This window comes from Periplaneta americana, chromosome 3, assembly GCF_040183065.1.
Source record: "Periplaneta americana isolate PAMFEO1 chromosome 3, P.americana_PAMFEO1_priV1, whole genome shotgun sequence".
NCBI lineage: Eukaryota > Metazoa > Arthropoda > Insecta > Blattodea > Blattidae > Periplaneta > Periplaneta americana.
The window spans coordinates 152,878,112-152,900,876 of record NC_091119.1 but is presented as its reverse complement, the minus strand read 5'-3'; the positions used below and the strand labels follow the sequence as shown (position 1 = coordinate 152,900,876).

The 22,765-nt window shown below is 34.5% G+C and overlaps 1 protein-coding gene across 50 annotated transcripts in view; it reads left to right on the top strand.

Annotated features, from left to right (window-relative positions):
* The window catches only part of Dscam1 (Down syndrome cell adhesion molecule 1), a 480,268-nt gene that overhangs the window by 409,502 nt on the left and 48,001 nt on the right, over positions 1 to 22,765 (top strand). For 34 of the 50 annotated variants that reach the window (XM_069821931.1, XM_069821928.1, XM_069821929.1 and 31 more), the window contains 7 exons: positions 3,432 to 3,731; positions 13,698 to 13,817; positions 15,259 to 15,432; positions 15,530 to 15,677; positions 18,283 to 18,431; positions 18,920 to 19,051; positions 21,351 to 21,518. In XM_069821931.1, coding sequence (XP_069678032.1) covers positions 3,432 to 3,731; positions 13,698 to 13,817; positions 15,259 to 15,432; positions 15,530 to 15,677; positions 18,283 to 18,431; positions 18,920 to 19,051; positions 21,351 to 21,518 — 1,191 coding nt within the window. Of the gene's footprint in view, positions 1 to 3,431; positions 3,732 to 6,394; positions 6,680 to 13,697; positions 13,818 to 15,258; positions 15,433 to 15,529; positions 15,678 to 18,282; positions 18,432 to 18,919; positions 19,052 to 21,350; positions 21,519 to 22,765 lie in introns of all 50 variants that reach the window. The other 16 variants (XM_069821942.1, XM_069821934.1, XM_069821946.1 and 13 more) reach the window with 2 other exon arrangements.

Below are 22,765 nucleotides of genomic sequence, written 5' to 3'. Positions count from 1 at the left end.
ATAGGAAATTGGTTAACAATGTCATCATCTTATTACTTCATGTTCTCAATTGCTATACAGATGCCTTTATGTGGAAGAGGTCAGAGACAGCTTAGTTCTTGTATTGATATTTACAGTACCTCCTGTTCTACTTCCTTTCTCTTTCGGAGATCGACCAATGAACCCTGGTCAAATAATAACAGTACCTTGCGGTGTTATTGAGGGAGATCGTCCAATCTCTCTGCACTGGACATTCAATGATAACCCCATCACTCCAAGGATGGGCGTGACAGTTGTGAATCTGGGTGAGAGGAGCGCGATTCTGAGCATCAGCTCTGTGCAGGCTGCTCATGCAGGGAATTACACTTGCACAGCCAAGAACTCGGCTGGAACGGACCGCCTCTCTGCAGAGCTCATAGTAAAGGGTACACTGTGACGTTAGAGATGAGTTGCAGAGACATAACTCATCTCCTCAGTCCAGTTGTTGTGAATAAATGTACTTAACTACTATGTGCATTTCCAAGCATGCTATATTCCCACAGCTTTGTGTCATATATTGCTCAAATAACCTTTCAGCAATTAGAATTATAGTTGTACAATCTGTACAAGATCTCACTCAGTTTTTTATGGCTATGTAGTTGAACACACCTATTTACGTATTTAAAGTACACTTTGGTTCTGTTATTTTGATTAATCGTCGTAATGAACCTCGTAATAAAAAAGAAATGCTACTGATGTAATGTTCTTCAAGCAGTTCTCTTGTTTCCCCTGATACAAATTATCTCCTTGCATTACTAGTGAAAATCTCGTATGTGCGTTATGTTGGGAGGAAGTCTTAGTTTCGTTAATTTCGTCTGTAGTCGAATAATGTGCTGTTAAATGGAAGGTATTTTACTACATGTATTAATGTTACATGGCTCATAAATCTTGACTCTTTAGGAATGTAATTCAAGAGGTTGCATTGAATTTAATGTAATTTTCTGTGCCTGCAAGAATGTTTGTGTCACTGTTGAATTATGCTTTCATACAATTTTGTTTCTTCATGTTAAGTTCAATAATATCCTTGTCATGTAGATTTTTGTTCGAGGAATATTATTATGAAATTATAATGCACATAATTTTTATTATTTGTATTATTTCCATAATTGAATATCTGTACCAGTACAATCTCAAGACATACTGGTACATTAAATTTAGAATTACCGTGCCTTCAGATTCATAACTCAAGACAATATTAATAATATAATACCAGTTCATAAAGGGATATATAGCATTAAGTTTAGAATTAATGCTAAATACTGTACAACACAGTGCTCTAGTTCCTTCTAGATTACCTTTTTGGACTAATGGATTGCAGTATGCTCTTTTGCTGTTTGAATTAAGAAAACAGATGAAATTTTTACATTGAGCAAGTGATCTAACTTTCAAAATGAAATTCTAAGCTTTTTCGGAATTTTTTAAATTGTATGTATTCTGAGATTGTTAAAATAAAATAATACACATCTGTCGAGATATGAAAAACAGATTAACAAAAATTATTATTTTGTGGTGGAATATGTAAAATTACTTAAGAGAATAGATCTAATAATGTTTGAGTTCAGAATAAGAAATTTATGTTGGATTTCCGTCTTACTAATTTGTTCTATGTTAATGTGTTTCGTAACAGTCATGTCTTAATGTGTTTTCATGGTCATAGTCATATGATTTAGTGACATGTGCTTTGAGATATAGATCTATTCCAGATAATTCATGTGTCCGTTTATTCTTTTATAGTGCAGTATTACATAAACAAACCCCAGAATTTCAGTTTTAGAATCTAGAGACTTCAGCTAGTTGTATGCTTGTTGGGTGATTTTATATTTTAATTTATTGATAAAAATGGATTATGTAATTGTTAAAATTCTACTTTATTTGTAATTTTGTCAGGTTATCCTATGCGACTGTTGGGAGTGACTGTTAGTAACGTGTTATCATTAGATTAAATAAAATTGGAAAAATATACTTTGTGTAAGTGTTAAAACTGTGTAGACAAAGTGAAGGCAGATTGAGCACAGCAATTTTAAATGTATTTTTAAGGTTGGTTCCTACGATTGGGTGGAATAGTCCACTGCTTAACTATGATTTTACTGTCGTTATATGGAAATGATCATTATTTGCATAGGCATGCATACATAGGAGTGAACATGACCATTTAACAATAGAGAGAAAATACTTTAGTAGTCAGAGTATCTCTCCATCTGATCTTAAGAACGAGTCTTAAAAATTTGACGATTTTTTTCTCTTTATCTTATACATTAATAGATTCTGGACATAATTGTTTCATTTTAAGGGCTCGGTAAAATTAGAACATGTAACATTCCTTTCCAGTCGTCCCTCAGATACTACCATTTACATTTGGTAATGAACCTATAAATTCGGATGACTTTGTAATGGTCAACTGTGCTGTGGTGAAAGGGGATTCCCCACTTAAGATTACTTGGCTTTTCTCAAATGGTGATTTGCTGACTTCTGGAGCATCTATCACACAGCCGAGTGAGAGACATAGTACCCTTACTATCAGCTCTGTATCGGCCAGCAACGCTGGAAAGTACACGTGCATTGCCAGAAACATGGCTGGAATAGCGAATTATACAGCAGAATTAAAAGTTAATGGTACTGTTTACTGAAGATTAAAATTTTTAAAATATTTATTTTGATCCTCATGTTAGTGGATGGTTTGCATGTCATCGTGCGTGTTGATTTAAATGTTCCAGTGCCCCCAAAAATGATGCCTTTCACATTTGGTGATGAACCATTTCATGCTGGTCAATCAACAACTCTTCAGTGTACTGTGTCAGATGGCGACTTACCACTGGAAATAGAATGGACTTTTAATGGGGAGGCCATTATGTCAAATATGGAGATTTCAACTTCCAAAATTGGTCGTCGAGTTAGTATTCTTACTATCGAATCTGTGAAGGGCAGCCATGCTGGTAACTACACGTGTCATGGTCAAAACATTGCCGGTTCAGCAAGTTACACAGCACAGTTGGTAGTCAATGGTTTGTTATTCTTCAAGTTACGTCACCCATTCTCTATGTAATAGGGTACCTTTCGTTTAAAACGGAATTGCTGGTGATTTAATAATTGGTGTTAATGTATATTTTTTCCACAAGTACCTTTATTTAATTTTCATATATTTACTACATTTTAAACAATAATTCCAGAAGTTCATACTCCATTTGTACTCATTGTTACATGACTTTCTCTTTCTCCTATCTGCTCTTTTTCCTTACCTGCTTTGAATATTTCCAAACATTGATAACTTAACACTATTGCAAATGATTCAAATCTTCTAAAATTTGAACATGATTACATCTTTTCATTTCATATACATTTCGATATGCAGTTATCTTCTGGAGTAATAGTCTACATTCAAACAGAAACAGTAAATGTTGTGTTACACCTTACAGTGAAGCCAGTGATTGTACCATTTACTTTTGGTGACATTCCCTTCAACCCTGGCGACGTGGTGCAGTTGAATTGTTTCGTGGCAAAGGGCGACTCTCCACTGGATATTGCCTGGGAATTCCGGAGCACACAGCTCGACACATTTGGTAAATTGCCCCAAGGAGCAATGGCCACAAAGCTGGGAGACCGAGCAAGTGTTCTGATGGTGAACCCTGTCACTGCTGCTCATCAGGGGAATTACACATGCATCGTAAAGAATCCTGCTGGCACCACTTCCTATTCAGCAGCGCTCGTAGTCAATGGCACGACTTGTTGATACATTAGTCCAGTAAATATTGTGCATCCACTGAATGTTGTCTATCACTTATCTGGCTTCTCTTCCCATATGCACAGTCGCTTCCTCTAAGAAAAACTGATACTAAGTACCATCATCCGCAACTTTGTTGCATTCATTTGTAGAACTGTGCTTTATGTTGGAAAGGCTCATTTTAAATATAAAAAAAACTTGAAATATTTGTTTTCAGCTTAATGGATATCCAAAAATCCTCACTCTTCTTAGTTTTGCCTCACCCTTGCCTCTATCCTGCACTCTGACCTCTGGGAAAAATTGTGTTGTTTCAGTACTACCCCGGATAGTGCCTTTCCATTTTGATGTCCCTATTTTTGCTGGGCAAGCAACCCAAGTAACCTGCCTGGTGTCAGATGGTGACCCCCCACTCGATATTACTTGGAGTTTTCAAGGCACAGACCTCTCTTCCCAAATGGGCATATCCACAGCTAAATTTGGTCGGAAAACTAGTCTGTTGGTAATAGATCCTGCAAGTTCTGGCCACCGTGGGAACTACACCTGTACAGTTAGGAACCCGGCGGGCTATGTGAACTACACAGCAAGTCTCGATGTCCATGGTACACTAACAGTGTTGAGTGTTGGCATGATACCTCCAATCCCGTCTCCTTGTATCTGTTTGTCGGTACATTGTTCGTTGAGGAATCAACTATTCTGGTTTTCTTTATTTTGTCTAATAAAATGCTGAATAGTACTTTTAATTACTTTCTCAATAGTTTTCGTCATCTGTCATCACAGATTTAGACAATGGAGACTAACCTGGAAAGTCCCACAGTTGATCCAAGTTGACCTGAGTTTTAAACCTGGAAATTCCATCTCTTTCAGTCGCACATGTTATAACAATATTCAGCTTCTAAATAAGTTACTGTTAGCATTCTAGAGACTTGGTCATTTCTCATATTGATTTTTATTCATTTCCTAATGAAGTTCTCAAAATCATGGTCAGTTTCACTGACACGTTCTAATGTCTCTTCCAATAAACATTACATATTATGCAATTGCAAGTGAAATGCTATATCAGAATCTTGAGACAGTACAACATTATTCCTTCAAAACAATAATGTGTCAACAGCAAATAAAAATTAACCTCTTATATATGATTCATAACCCTCGCACATCTCACGTCGCATATCATAATCATTATAACTAGAGCATTGCTATTACAGTCTTTTAAACTGTTACATATATTACAGAGCATAACGATTTAAATTTTGATATAATAATTGTATTAAAATTGATTTCATTATTCGAAAGTGAAAAGAGTATTGATTCTGGAAGAGGAAACGCAATAATTGTAGGACACAGTAATAATAAGCTGTATTAAAAACAGGAGGTGGACTGTGTCATGACAAGATTACGTAAATTGGGATGAAGGTGAAGTTCCTAGCGCAATACAATTAATACTGTACAATAAATATGAAAGATTTAAAAGTGAATCGAGTTCAAACTCCATTAGTTATAAACTTTATGTATATATATTTTTTTTTATTTTAATAGCAGTTAAGTTCTATGATAGAATAATCCTTGTTGTTATTCAGCATTGTAAATTGGGAGAGGTTTGTACACTAGTTTCTTGAGTACAGATTTTGGGAAGAATAAATTTGGTTCTCTCCTTGATACTGTGTATTTCTTTTTTTGATATTGCCACGATGTTGATTTTCTTCTTAATATCTCAGTTGAACCTCAGATTGAGCCGTTCAGTTTCAATCAGAATGGAATCAATGGTGGTGGCTCTGTCAAGATGTTGTGTACTGTTGTGGCTGGAGACAATCCTCTGGATATCACTTGGCTCAAAGATGGATCTCTCTTACCAACCGGACGTGCTCAGAAACTGGATGACTTTACCATGATGCTGTCTTTGACACGCCTGTCTCTTGTTGATTCTGGAAACTACACTTGCATTGCGTCAAATCCTGCCGGCAAAGCCAGTCATTCATCCGTTCTTAAAGTGAAGGGTAGGCATTACTTTTGTGGGATGTTTATTTGTTTCTAGTTTTACCCCGGATCGTCCCTTTCCATTTTGATGTCCCGATTTTTGCTGGACAAGCAACGCAGGTGACATGCCTTGTATCAGAAGGAGACTCCCCATTAGATATTGCATGGAGTTTCCAAGGAACTGAACTCTCCTCACAGATGGGGATATCCACAGTTAAGTTTGGGCGGAAAGCCAGTGCACTTCTCATAGACCCTGCGAGTTCGGGCCACCGTGGGAACTACACTTGCACAGTTAGAAACCCGGCAGGCTCCGTCAACTACTCTACAAGTCTCGAGGTTCATGGTATGCTGAGTGTGGGATGAAGCATGACTCTGTTAATGGTACTTTAACCTTTTGGGTTAGATGAGCCGCAGAGGCTCTCTGTGTTCCAGCCAGCTCCGCTCTGAAGTTGCTATATCCTCTCACTCCATTAGTTGTGACGGTGACACGCCCCCTCGACATTCCGTAGCCCAGAGATGGCCTGTGCATTCAAAAGGGTGACCAGCCATTCGGCGACTTCGTGAAGATCTTCTTGCTGTCCCATTACTTGCTCTGATTCATACAGGCGCAGCATCAAACCCTGCATTCTTCTATTTTGAAAGTAAAGGGTACGTGATAAGATGTTCGATTTATATTGGTTCTAGTTTTACCCCGGATCATCCCCTTCCATTTCGATGTCCCAATCTTTGCCGGGCAGGCGACGCAAGTGACCTGCCTCGTTGCAGAAGGCGATGCCCCCCTTGATATAGCGTGGAGTTTCCAAGGAACAGAACTGTCTTCTCAGATGGGAATTTCCACCACCAAAGTGGGTCGCAAGGCCAGCCTGCTGCTGATAGACCCTGCAAGTTCGGGCCACCGTGGCAACTACACCTGTACTGTTAGAAACCCAGCGGGCTCTGTCAACTACACAGCCAGTCTCGATATCCACGGTACGCAGTAAGTGCATGAGTATCGTCTGTTGCGGGATTCCACTTCTGTCTTCAGTTCTGTCAACATTAAGGCATGTGTAGGCAGCCCACTTTGAAGGTTATAAAAAGAGGAAGTCATCTTGCTCATATCTTCCAGTAACTGAGCTTTGCTCTGCTTGGCTTGGTTCTGCATTTTCAATCTTGGAACAACTTACCTCTCTCTCCTTCATATGGGGCTTGTAAACACTTTGTCTGGAAGCATGTGCAGAATGTTATGTGCAGCTGTCTCCACCAGATTACATTGTCCATGTCTGTTTCTTGTTGTATCTGGAGAGAACCTCAGATCTAGTTGCATGGGAACTCTCATATATGTCGTGCATTTGAGGGAAGAGTTCCACGGAATAGTTCCTTTCCTCTTGGTGTACGTTTAAAGATCAGATGTTGCTGCCCTCCATTAACTTGTTTAACATATTTTGTGCACTGCAGAAACCAGGATAGTTGAGTCCTGGTTCTTTGTGTGGTGGAGGTAATCATTAACACTGCATTTATCATGTCACAATCATCGAATCGCTTCATATCATCAGGTGTTTGTTGTACTGTGCTAGCCAGTCTCTCTTATGGGGCGTGTCATCACAATGTCGGACGAGAATGGATAGTCTTTCATTAATAATTGTGCACACTCTTAAACTATGGGTTGAACTTTTCCATATGTCGTCACCCACTATGGCTGTCAGTAACTATAACATAAAATATAAAATATAATCTAAGTAAACGTTTATGATTGAAACAGCATGCCAGGAATAAATATTGCATTTTGTAACTAAGAGAATAACAAGGAACATTGGAGTCTGGCACACATCTGTCTCTTGTTGTTGTTATAGGAACAATAAGTTATGTAAGGAATTGTGTCCTACAGTTGAACATTATTTGTTTGCATGTCAGCTAGAAGCATCTCGGGATTGTCATCGTTGTTAGTGTGTGGGGATCCAAGGCACAATCCTACCCTTTCCTGTATCCACCCTATGAAATGTGCCTGGATTTAGGTTTGGATAGAACTTAAGGATTCCTTCCTCCTTCCCAACTTCTAGCCTTCTAAGTTGAGTCTATTTATTTCTGTATATTTCTTTGTAAACAAACCACCAGCTTTCTTTTGAGGCTTGTGGTTTGATTTTCTGTCTTGCATGTTATCTTATTTTAGCTTGTTTTATTTATTCTGTTATTTCTTCCTTTGTTACTACCAATAGATCTATATGATTGTGCATGCTTGTATACTAACAAATAGACTTAAGATGTATCAATATTGTACTTACAGATGGTTCAGTTTATCTGAAAATGTCTTGTTAAACTATAATTGATGTTGTGATTTTGTTAATATCTGTATGTTGCAGCAAAGAATATATCATTACTTTTAAGACCAAGTGGTATACTCGAAATGTTCGCTAAGTACCTATAAAATCTCATTGTAGGTTTCAAATATATATTGTCAGAAACCTGTTCTATATAAGAAAGACATGAAGATACTACCTCAGAGTTGTATGCATGCTCAGTGTTTCACAGCTTGTTGAGAATTATTTATAATTTCCCCAAATTTATGCAGTTTGATAATGCAATATTTTGTGCTTTTGGTGTCCATTATTGATGCACATATTCCAGTAAGATCCTGTCCACTGGCTGACAAGACATCTGCCATATGACGTTATAATTTTTATATCTCCCTTGTTCCCTGTAAATATTTTCAAAAACAATGACTCAAGATTTACCATAACCTGTATGTAATAAAGCCTATTGTCACTATATATCGCCACTCAGCTTATTTGATTCTGCATGCCCTCTGCTGCTGACATGCAAACGTAAAATAACTTCGTAAGGAACTATTTTTTTGGAATGTACGCCTCAAAGGACATTTAATTTTGAGTTAGTCGGTATGTTCTCCATCAAACACAAAATAACATGACACTTGCACTGTGTTATCTCCATACTTTAAATTACGTATTTAATTTTTGTGGGTGAATACAGTCATTATGCATGTTTTATATGAAACTATCACCAGTTATGCAAGAATTTCTTTTGAAGTATATTAGACTGTAATTACGTTATTGATAAATTTCATTCCACATAAATAAAGATCTTGATATTGAAGTTATAATTACAGTCACAAAATCGTTTTAAAATAACATATTTTATATTCTTTTACGAAATATAATTAAATTACTTACTTTTCATCTACTTTACTTTATTTTAACCTATATGTAGAATATAAGGTTGTTGTTAGATAGATTGTGGGAAAATAATTCTCTCCTATAAAAGCTTTAGACTACAAAGATTTAAAATTTGAACGTGCAAGAAGTAATTCAAATTATATTCACACTTGTTGTTAAACAAAGTTGTGTAATTATTACGAAATTAATTTTGAAATTTTTGCTTTTTACAAAGTAGTTAATGCTTCATGTGTTGAAACTACAATGGTATGTTGCACACTCTGTTACTTACGAGAACATAAAATTACATTTAATATTTCGAAATTTAATCTTTGCATGTTATTATTTTATTTATTATTTTAATTAAAAGACATAATTGTAGTTTGCATGGATGGTGAATTAATTAAAACTCAATTAAAAGACTTAATTTCAGTAATCATGAAGATGAAGAAAACTTCTAAATAAAATTAAACATTATGCATGTAATTTATTAAAATAACATTTATTATTATTATTATTATTATTATTATTATTATTATTATTATTATTATTATTATTATTATTATTATTTCCTCTATGTTTAAGTGTACAGCAGCAGGGTGATGTCGTTAATTCATGAAACGTGATTGAAACGTGCAATTCCTACTTAATGAATTATCGATTTGCATTTCTTGTTAAATTCATTTAAATGGCAGAGTGTTCTGTTTTTGTTTTCAGTCAGTCTAGCTACCCTCTGTGTTCATTCTTTTAATCCTCAAGTTATGATGGACATCACAACAAAGTGAGGCTGACAGAAAGATGGCTCTCTCCTTCCTGAAGTGAACAGTCTGAATAAGTTTAAAAATTGAAATCAATCTACCTCACAACGTTTTTAGAGGTCACTGTGCTTTGGAGAGCTCTGATTCGACTTCAAAATGTGTTTAATAATAATTATATATAATTTTCGCCATTGTATATTTCTAAACACTTTAAAAAGAAAGTATTGGCGGTCTTGTCAAACAGTTCTTAAAACAGTACTTAGAATATTTAGTAATTTAGAGCTAAAGTATGTTACAGTTAAAGTTATTAAAAGACCCCTTTGTCACTGCACTTTTTCTTTCTTTGCAATTGAAACATTACAGATGAAATTTAAAGCAAGCTGTTCTTACAAATTTTCAAAGTATTCAAGCACTTTCCGGAATTTATATTCTGTCATTTATATCATAGTTACTACTAATCACAATCGGGGAAAAAAATTTCCTCATGAAATTTCTGCTAGTGTATGGGATCTGTGCTTACCCAGAATCATAATGAATTTTGGGAAGCTACAGTAGGTAGCGAACACCTAGATCTGAAAATTAGCTATAACAGCTGATTGGATGATCGTTCACCTCTGCTGAGGCTTGTGGATGTGAGCCAGCAGTTGGCTGATCGGCCTTGGCTCTCTATGGGCTGTCGCACCCAGGTGTTAGTCATTACATACTAATCATAACAGTCAAATTACTATAAGGCATAGTTTTAAGCTGTGTAACATCTGAACTGTATACTATTCTCTGAGATTATTCTAGTTTTTAAAAGTATAGACATTATGTTGTTAATAAATACAACGTGGCATTATTTTTAAACTGAAACATCTGTAGATGTAACATTAATGTTTAGTGTTTGCAGCAAAATTTCTTGTGCATACAAAGATTCCAGAGTTTGTAATGTTAAGACATTATCATTTTGGCTAACATACTAAACTTTGAGTAGTATCTTTCAGCATAGAGATCTTACATTTGAACTCTTTGATAACTTAATAGCATGCAATAAGAATACCAGTAGTAATGCTTTGCTAGTAAAGTTTGATTTATGCTTAAACATTATTTATATTAATAAGTAATGGAGACCAGAGCTTAATATGTTTAGGTGAACATAGTTTTATTTAATCTATATTAATAGCAGTCCACTTCAATGTAATACACTGCACAAAAAGTGCTCCCTTTTAGAAATTCACACATTTACTATAGAATCGTTAAAGTTACATGTTAGCAGTTGATAAAAATCTTCAAACCAAACATTCTCCATTACGAACTAGTTCTTAAACTCTGTTAAACTTTAGTGATCAGAATATTTATAGAAATAAGCTCCTGTAATAAAGACAAACTAACATATCCATTGTTCTTATTAGTACATTGTAGTATATTGTATGGCATATTTGCATAGTTTGTGTGATTTTAATATTGTATTTTAATCCTCTACATGATTATTTGTTATTAAAAATGTGGAAAATGATTACAATATAACAATATTCATGATTACATCAAGTATAAAATGTGTATAACCACAAAACAAGCCTACATTGATGCACACAGTTATATATTTTATTCTCTTATCCAAATTAAAAAATGTATACAGTATATATTAAGCTCTGGATAATTAGCTTAACTTTGTAATATAGAAAAATCACATTTTTTTTCTTGCCATTTATTATTGTAGTCTTACAATGCAAGAGATTTTGCTGCAAAAATATGTGTCTTTTTCCTTGAAAAGGCTCAATTAAAAGATGACATGGTGTCAGTAGAAGTAACATATCAAAATTAGTAGAATTTTTAAACCTTCACGTGTATGTATTCTAGGGGATAAAAGCTCGTCATTTACCTTGCCTGTACTCTCAAAATATTCTCTACAATAGAATGTTAAGAGTATTACAGTTTATTTTTTTATTTATGTTAATTTCTTTTACGTAAAGATTAATTTTTGGCCCTACCTAACATTTGTTAATTTTTTATTTGAAGTAGTAATGTCATTGAAAAGGTTAATCTTATGAATCCCATTATTTTGTTTTATATAAGTATGTATAAAAGTTCATAAGGTGAGTTCGTAGTGTAAATATAATGAAATACAAATTACCACTTACTTACTGGCTTTTAAGGAACCACTTACGGTACAAAAACATAATAAATTATCTAATAAAATTGAAGCATTCCTTGAAAATGTGAGGCATTTGAATAAAAGAGTGAAAACATACTTGAGAAGATATCCCTAAAACAATGTTGGTCTTCAAAACAAATTATCTTAATCAGATTGTCTTTGTTAGTCATGGAATACTCCAGTTATAAAATGATCCTAAATTATTCAGCTATTAAACTTCCATACTTTGAACTTGTTTAAAGATTATTTCTAAAATTAAAATTAATTAATTCTCTCCGCAAATCATATTGTATTTTATTTTAAATTTAACCTCTGCTTTGTTGTATTCTGGTTCCTAGTGGTCAGCCGTAGATGTCAGCCAGATGTCCCAAATTGTGAAATTAGTAGTAATCATGGTTCTTTCTCACAATTCTTCAGACTGTAAAATTACAATTATTTTTGCCTTTTCCCCTTTTTTGGTATCGTTTCTACTCCTTCAAAAATTGAATTTTTATAATTATAGTTGTCAATATAGAATGTCCCAATAAACTAATTTGCAATTTAAACATAGCATGTTATTATTCTTAAGAGTACTTGACGATTTCTGTAGCATTTGCTGCCAGCTTATATTTCAATATGCACATGTACGAGGAGAATTAAATACATACCGTAACAAGATTTTTTGTTGTTAATTTTAAACATTTTGATAACATTTACAGTATTAAAACTAAATACATTAACTTTACTATTTCTGTTGTTACTGCATGTTTTATTTCTTGTTAGTACTTTTTTTTTTTTCTATAAAGTGAAAAACAATATGGAAGACCACAGCAATTACAGTTTCTAAAAGCTGGCACTAAAAGATTCACTGATTTGTATCTTCGTATCTTTTCACTAATTAAACCTGAAGTTTATACAGAGGTCATATTAACTGGATGATATTGTTGATTCTTGTTGGCCTGGTTTGGCACAGTTGGTATAGTGCTGGCCTTCTATGCCTGAGGTTGCGGGTTCGATCCCAGGTCAGGTTGATGGCATTTAAGTGTGCTTAAATGCGATAGGCTCATGTCAGTAGATTTACTGGCATGTAAAAGAATTCCTGTGGGACAAAATTCCAGCACACCGGCAAAGCTGATATAACCTCAGCAGTTGCAAGCATCATTAAATAAAACATAAAATTTAATTTGTTGATTCTTTAAGTTACATAGACCCTAAATGTGATGACCTTAATTGCATATTTATTACAGATACAAAAATACAAATTGCGAAACCTATTGCATGGCAGATGAATTATAATATTCAATTACACATTGATTATGTCTCTATGCTCTTCATTCCTCTTCCAACAGATAAATAATTGTTCATTTCATTATACATTTTATTCAGTGTAGGTGAAAAGAAAGGAACTACTTTTAAAATTATTAACCTTATTCTTGGCCAGTAAACTAACCACTTTCACCCAAGTTTTGTCAGTTTTATAAATTTATTTTAGTCAGTATTTTATAACATTTAAATTTACGTAATCGAGTGTTTCGTCTGCCATGTTGAGTAGGTATAATTTACTGAAAATACTGACACCACAGATTGTGAAAACTCTGAGATTGAGCCTTTTCAGAGTATGATTATGTTGAAAGTCGTGCTAAGTATTGTGAGTTAAAAATACAATTGCAATGTTTAAAAAATGAAAGTTAAATTTGAATAGATGATAATAAAATACATTAGTTAATATTAAAGTCAAGTAAATTTTGTTGATCAAGTTTGTAACAATTCTATTGAAATATAGATTGAAAGAATAATCTTGTTACTTGAAGTAATTAGAAACTTAATTTACAAAACAAATTATCTTCAATATAGTAATTTAATTTTAAAAAATTAACCAGTTTTAAATATGTTAGTATAATTTTAAAAGTTAGGAAATGCTTGGTTTACAAAAATGGAAATGACTGATGTGAACTGTGCTTTGCCTGCAGTGCCACCAAGGTGGATTCTGGAACCAACTGATAAAGCATTTGCTCAAGGTAGTGATGCTAAAGTTGAATGCAAAGCTGATGGTTTCCCCAGGCCTCAGGTTACATGGAAGCGGGCAGCTGGTATGTATATTACATATTAATAAAGTTATATACGGTATATCAGATATTACTTGGATATTGGAAATGAGATATTTGTGTTAAAAATTACTTTAACAGTTACTGAATTGTGATTGCACTTCGGACATTGTTTTTCATTAAGTTAGAGCTGTTTAATTGTCCTTCTTATTTCATTGTTGGAAGAACAGGATTAGTGTATTCTGTGATGATGTCTGAAAGTTTAACGAAATATCGAAGGTCAGCAATCAAGAAATAGTAACAGACTAATAAATGTGGCAATAACAGACTTCCAAGCAGTTTATGATAACGTTATTAGGCGAGGGCTACCAGGGACAGTCTTGTATGTGAGATAAATATTCTCTGCCTATTATAATTCATTCATGGAAGACCATTGTACCGTATATTTAAACTTAGCCCTACGCAGTTTGAGAAATAGCAGCTAGGTATGTACTAGAATTATTACCAGTAAAATGTTTACAGATTTTTTTAAACTGTGCGAGATTATCTTGAGAAATGGTTTAATTTGATTTTCCTTACCTAAGTCCATTCTTACAAATTGAGATACTGGTATTAGATAAAGGTGTTAAATAACAACTCATTTTTGATAGGTACCGGTACTATAAGTAATTTGGTATTGGCTTTGAAATTTGAGTAATATGTTGTGTTATCAAAGTTTCTTTACAGTTGTAAGAAATGTGATAAATTGGATGCTAATAGTAGACGTACATTATTGGCAGTTTCAAGAATGTGGGGAATAAAGTGCCAAATTTGCAAGTTTTTATTTAATCACACCAGCCTACAGTGTGTTTTCTCAAATAATTTTGAAATGACCCAACTTGATAAACAAATATTCGAATGGTGTAACAAAGGAAAATGTTGGATTAAATTAATTTTTCTATTATATCTTGCAAAAAGTTTTGCAAGCATGTTAAATTACGTAAGTAGGCAAACTTCTTGAAGAAGGCGTCTGAAAGTGACAAATATAATTGTTAAATTTGATCTTGAAAACTCAATATGTAAAATCTAAATGGATGTATTACCTATTAGTAAATAACAATTCGTTTCTTAATAATAATTGATTCCAAATGCTATTTATTTTAATTGAATGGTTTAGGTTATTTAGACCCTACACCTCGAGATTTTGTATGTTTCTATCCCTTATTCTGATTTGAGACACCTGGCAACCCCGCATTTTTTATATCAAATTAGGCTTGCATATAAGCCTATTAATACTACATTCAGTTTTACGAATAATCATATTATTACAGTATAGTATTGCGTAATAATTACGTAACATTTAAACCATTGTTACGCTTTTCCATATTTGTTTGTTCACATGATGTATAATAGTTAAATGATTTCATTTCATCGAAAATTTATTTGTAAGTCTTGAAGTGGTATTAGTATTGAGCCTAATGCATTAATTAGATTGTAATTCATGTAGGGGAAACGCCTGGTGATTACAAGGATCTGAAGCCTAACAATCCCAATATCAAGGTGGAAGACGGAACTCTTACCATCAACAATATCCAGAAGACAAATGAAGGCTATTACTTATGTGAGGCTGTGAATGGTATTGGCTCAGGACTTTCTGCTGTTATTCTCATCAGTGTACAAGGTGGGCATTTCCGTCAATTGCTTTGTACGATTGTGAGTAGTAATATTTGCTTAAAAGGGAAAGGACTTTTAATTTTTGTTTTTCATTTTGACTGTAGCTCCTCCACATTTCGAAATCAAACTAAGGAACCAGACATCACGCCGTGGAGAACCTACAGTACTGCAGTGCGAAGCTCGTGGTGAAAAACCAATTGGAATCCTGTGGAACATGAATGACAAGCGACTTGACCCAAAGAGCGACAACAGGCAAGTTCTGACTAATCTGATAAATTGTAATATTGTGTTTTACCCATGTCAGTGGAAGAAGAGCAATGCATTTCTTTTATTAATTTTTAAACATAGAGTTGTACTTGTATTTCGTTTTGTTGCAATGCAATGGACAAATGAAGCAGACTAGGTACTGTACCATTATTGTGCATAGCCTAATGTTTGCTGATACTTGAACTGTGGAATTTGTTTTTAATAATAATAATAATAATAATAATAATAATAATAATAATAATAATAATAATAATAATAATAATAATAATAAACAAACTGACAGAAAATATAAAATTAAGTATGAATGAGAGAGTGAATTGTGAATGAAGTGTAAAATTGCAAGAAATAATATCAAACATATTATCCTAGAACGTCACATATACAGTGAGAATATTCAAAACGTTCGTAGGTAGTAAAAAGTACTAAAAAAGTTCGACATACACTCTTGAGTCGCTTGTTAGCACATGCTAAATTGAATTCAAGCCATCAAAATAATGGCTAATATCGAAATCATTCTCTTCTACATGGCAGACATTTTGATGAATCAAGAATGCCAATTTTATGGAGATGTTTACTCAAGCATTCATGGCCAGTGATAAGTTTAAATATGGCAACAGCAAATTTTCGAGGTAGTTCCGGAATTAAGTTAGGTCTCTTCAAAAATTGTATCCCACTAGAATTGTTTCTAACTCTAGTAGTTGGAAATTAAAGTTGTGATTGGTTTTCGTTGTTTGTTATTCGCTTGATGGATTTATATGGTAATCTCTGTTCCCATTTTTTACAATTTTAGATTATTAGCCAACTTATCAGCCCTTTCATTTCTGTTTGTTTTACAATGAGCCGGAATTCATTGTAAAAGTATAATTTTATTCAAGTTCTGAATTTATTATATCATGCATTGTATTTCCCCTCTCCCCTCTCTCCACTTCTCTCTGTCTATCTGACTTTTTTAAAAGCAGCTGAAGCAATTGTCCGAATTGTTGCTTTGAGATCTGATAATATGACAGTATTCTTACAATTTTGTAGCCAAATGAATAAGTTTCGAAGGTACATATAGATAGTTTCTTTCTCTCCATCAAAATGTATTGTTTTTTCCCCAATATTCTTATAAGAAGAAAAGAATTGACAAGTTCCATCTGCTCCAGCTCCATCAGAATCTATGACAGAACCTTCTGTATATATAGTATGTATATGTTCAGCTAATATTAAACTAATAAAAATATGAAACCTAAAGATATTTAATATAGACACTAACCATGATAAGAACTACTATTCGAAATGCTGTCATAGATATTTTTTTACATATTATGAAATCATCATTGACTCTCATGAGTTTTTATATAGTATTCTTTGAAATCTCTGCCCTTTTATTACCTTTTTTTTTTGGGAGGATTATGCAAGACATCTTATTCAAATATACAGGGTGTCCCATTTATCTTGTGCACCTATTATAACTTTTTTGTTTGGAGAGGTATTGGAATTTTTGTTTTTGAGAGTTATGTTAGAACGAGGGGCTAACATGGTTGTAGAGATTTGGTGCATGTAACTACATTATGGTACAAGATACACGTGACGTCATCAATTTTTCAAATAGCACTACATACTTTAATCATGTTACATTGATTACACACATTAAGACGAGTTCAAAAATTTATCACAATGTCATCTTCCCAAGCAATAACAACAAAATGCAAAATGAATGCCATCAGAATTTGTCGTTTGTTGTGGTGCCCCATTTATCTTGTGCATTAACTTACACAAAATGAAAGACGACTGACATCTGTACACGTCGTGTGTTGTGTGTTTGCTGTCTAACATGTAAACAAACCACAACTGTCGACGCCACAATCCACGTACAGTGGCCTGCACATTCTCTGGACCTGTCGCCACTCGACTTCCTGTGAGGAACAGTAAAGGACAGTGTGTACCAGAACATTCTGACAACAACAGATGACATGCAGCAACACATTCGACAGGCTTGTGTGTCCATTCAGCCAGCAACATGCCGGGCAGTCATACGGTCTTTCGAGGAATGACTTCGAATGTGCATTAATGTGAATGGTCACCATTTGGAACATCTTCTGTGACTCTCAAATCATAACATTATCACATTGGAATACATTTTTGAACTCATCTTGATATGTGTAATCAATGTAACATGATTAAAGTATGTAGTGCTATTTGAAAAATTGATGACATCACGTGTATCTTGTACCATAATGTAGTTACATGCGCCAAATCTCCACACTCATGTTAGCCCCTCGTTTTAACATAATGCTCAAAAACAAAAATTCCCATACCTATCCAACCAAAAAAGTTATAATAGATGCACAAGATAAATGGGACACCCTGTATAGTTCAGCACAAATCTCATCATGTTTCTTGGTGAAAATACATCTTTTCCTGTTTCGCTTCTGTGCAATATAGATCTTATAACTTTGGACTTTATAAATAATTTGTTTTATAATCTTTATATGTGGAATAAAAACACCAGATGCTTGGTTTAAAACCATTAATAACAGTATTTTTCCCTCCGAGCATAGTGCTCCGTTGATAGTTTGACATTCTTTTTGTTTTGTTTTGTAAATAGATACACGATTCGAGAAGAAATTCTGCCAAATGGTGTTCTCTCCGACCTCAGCATTAAGCGAACTGAACGTGGTGACTCTGCTCTCTTCACTTGTGTGGCTACAAATGCATTTGGAAGTGACGATACCAGCATCAACATGATTGTGCAAGGTATTCCTATTCAGGCAATGAGAAACTATATGAGATGAAAGGAACATACAATATGGTGCAAGAAACAGTATATGCATTGTGGTTTGGTTAGAAAAACTAACAGAATACAGAAGTTAAATGTCATTGATGAAAATAAGTGAATAAAATTTATCTCAGTCGTGTTATGCATAAATAATGTATGGTAACGGATTGATAATGATTGTAGATTTTTATACAAAACAAAATTAAATCCATCGTGACTAATTTAATTATGTGTTTGTTTGAAAGAGTTTATCTGAGTTACGATTAGATTAAGATGAGTTTAAATATTGTCAATGTGCTTTATTTCAGGTATTGATATAGTGCCATTCATTTAAGATTTATTTAAAGAATATATATATATATATATAAGGATTATATTTTTTTATAATATTCAATTCTGTAACTATATCCATTAAATGTATCTGTATGCGTTTCTGTTTATGATGGTATATATTGTTCAATTTTAGAGGTGCCCGAAGTGCCTTATGGTTTGAAAGTTTTGGATAAATCTGGACGCTCTGTTCAACTTTCATGGGCTGCTCCTTACGATGGAAATTCTCCAATCAAGCGTTACCTTATTGAGTACAAGATTTCAAGAGGTAAGTTTTCTTGTAGAACATTTCTGTTTAACACTTTTTCTGACATAGGTATGTGAAGTTGGTTATATTCTTTTTAAAATATATGTTTGTTACCTCTGTCATCACCTATTTTATTTTAGTACAGAATTTTTCAGTGTAATATCCCACTTTTTAAATGGGTCTATTGTTTGACTAAACATCAAAATATTAACATAACCAAGTGTAAGTAATATGAGAAAATAACTTACAGTTAAAAGATGTGATGGAAGTGTCCCCCTTCCTCTTGGAGACACTTTTTTGCCTGTTTCACCATGTTGTCAGATATACTCCTCAACATGTCTACGTTGATATTGTTTATTTCAGCTGTAATATTTATCGTGGTCTGTTTCTGTAGACTCTTTCCTTGAGATAGCCCCACAAAAATAATCCGCTGAGATCAAGTCTGATGATCTTGGAGGCTACAAATGTTATGAGATAACATGGTCCTTGAAGAAGCTGCTGATGTGTGCCATGGATTCATTAGAAGTGTGGCATGTGGCACTATCCTGTTAAAATATCCCTGTGTAACACATCACATATTCATTTTGTATGAGGTCTCGCCCAACTCATTGAATTTTACGCGACTACTCTGAAGTAGCCAATATGTATTATTACTATTTAATACGAGAAAAATTCGTACCGGCACCGGGAATCGAACCCAGGACCTCTCAGCTCTGCGCGCTGAGCGCTCTTTCCAACTGAGCTATGCCAGGACACGATCCACGGCGCCAGCCGAATCCCTCTCGTAATGCTTTTACGGCCTCACTGCCTGCATTTGAGATGATACACGTCATATATACAGGAGCGCATATTTAAATGACTTTATGGCCATATTCAACATCAGTTTGTGACAACTGCTAACAGTTAATACATCACATATTCGTTTTGTATATTCGCCCACCTCATTGAATATTACACGACTGCTTGGAAGTAGCAAATATGTATTATTACTATTTAATACGAGAAAAATTCGTACCGGCACCGGGAATCGAACCCAGGACCTCTCAGCTCTGCGCGCTGAGCACTCTTTCCAACTGAGCTATGCCGGGACACGATCCACGGCGCCGGCCGAACCCCTCTCGTAATGCTTTTACAGCCTCACTGCCTGCATTTGAGACTGATGTTGAATATGGCCATAAAGTCATTTAAATATGCGCTCCTGTATATATGACGTGTATCATCTCAAATGCAGACAGTGAGGCCGTAAAAGCATTACGAGAGGGGTTCGGCCGGCGCCGTGGATCATGTCCCGGCATAGCTCAGTTGGAAAGAGCACTCAGCGCGCAGAGCTGAGAGGTCTGGGTTCGATTCCCGGTGTCGGTACGAATTTTTCTCGTATTAAATAGTAATAATCCCTGTGTAAGTTCAATATTATCTAGCTTCTTCACGAAGTTACACACATCAGTATTTACAGTTTCTTCAAAGAAAATATTCATTGATCCTGTACTGGATACTGAACACCACACACCAACTTTTTCTGTATGAAGTGATATCTCATGGCACACTTGAGGATTTTCTGATACCCATATTGTTGTATTTTATTTACACAACCTGAGAGATGAATGGTTATGTAACAACAATGAACATTATGACGATGTATCGAAGGCAATCTCCCATCTGCTGGTAACCATTGAAATCCTGATTTCATGCAGCCACCAACATAGTTCAGTCGGCTGAGGTGCTTGCCTGCCAATTTGAAGTTACACTCGAGCATGGGTTCAATTTCCGCTTGGCTGATTACCTGGTTTGGTTTTTTCCCCAAGGTTTTCCCCAACTTTAAGACGAATGTCAGGTAATCTGTGGCGAATCCTCGACCTCATCTCTCCAAATATCATCTCACTATCACCAATCCATTGGCGCTAAATAACCTAGTAGTTGATACAGCGTCGTTAAATAACCAACTGAAAAAATTCATGCATCATTTCAATGCGGCCTACTTAGAATTTAAAAATCACCTTTGGATGCTGAGTTATAGCTAATTAAAAATGGGATATTCCACTGAAACACTCTGTAGTAACACACGTCTCAGATATCATGTGCCATAGGCTTTCTTATTGGTATGATTAAGTTCTGTGTAAGTCCTTTGAAATAAAATACCGATATCTTACCTAATTATCCTTATGTATAAAAGTCAAAGTAAATTAATTTTCAAATTTTATTGCAAATACCGTGTGACTTGTTCCTGTATCAGATGTAAACTGAAGTATTTCGTTTATTTTGAATGTCATCAAATTGTATCTCCACATTACAAGCGTATTGTTTGTTACCTTTTGAAATATAGGCACATGGGAAGCAGACATCGACCGAGTTTTGGTACCTGGACAGCAGACTGTCGCTGGTGTATTTAATCTCAGACCTGCCACTACATACCATCTCCGTATTGTAGCTGAAAACGAAATTGGAGCATCAGAACCATCTGACACAGTTACCATCATCACTGCAGAAGAAGGCAAGTTTATGTCAGTGATTCTAAGTTTTATGTAAAAGAGAATCCTGTAAAGAGAGGTTTGACAAATATTGGACAATCGTATACCATTGTGAAATTTAATAAGAAAAATACCATAAGAATAAATCACATAAAGTCATTATGCAATATGAATTATTGCATGTAGATACATTTATTATTATTTTATTTATCTATCTACATATAAGTTTGTTTTCTTATATTCTATCTGGCCATATAAATATGATATTATTGCTAGTTGTTTCATAAAGTAACATACTTTTACTTTTTCATTTTACGATGTACTATAAAGAGAAATTATTATGATGCTGTAAAAATTGATTTGGAGATTTTCTCCATTCCTGATACTGAAAAAGTGGTTTTTGGCATGCTGTATGCACACAACGATTTCTTCAAAGCTATTGGAAGAATAATTAATGGGTGTTTATTTGAAATCAAAAACACACAATGGTGAATCAGTCCTATCAGTCCTAATGAAATGAGACTATTTTCTTAATGTTTTTTGTATTACTGTACCTATTACTGACAAATGAAAGCATATAATTTTATTACTATGAGAGGAAAAAAAAATATTTGTGAGAAAAATTAATTTTTATGTACATATTATTTCTAGTATTCGTTGCTGTTTTATCCCCTGTGGCCAAGTGACGATTTACGTAGATAATTCCTCATTCTTTAAGAATTAACAGCCACTAGTTATAAATTTCCCTTGTTATGCTTACACAACTGTAACTTTTTATTCTGCTTTACCACCACACACCCGACAACAATGTGACTTTTATTCTTAATAATTCACCCTACAACAATGGGTATTCCACTCAACATAGCAACACAATAGTCGTTATTGCACTCCACACGACGACAATGACAATACACGTGTATTATTGAGAAGAACAATGTACTCCTAATTTCAATTAATGTTCACTAAGCACTAAGTGCAGAATAAAACTGTCAGTTCTCAGTTCACAATTTGCTTCTAGCTCATTGTTCAAATTCACTGCACATCGAACTCAGGTCTTCTAGACGCGTCGCACTCGCCTGGACGCTGCCACAGTTACGGACTCACTCAAGTTCACTGCACGTCGAACTCAGGTCCACCTTTCTCGCTGCTGTCCAAGATTCGAAGGCTGACTGAAGACTGCTCGCACTTTTATTTATTATGCCATAACTTCCGGAATCTTTGATTCGCGTGGCTTACAGAATTTTCGAGAGGAATACGCTTCTAGATGTTT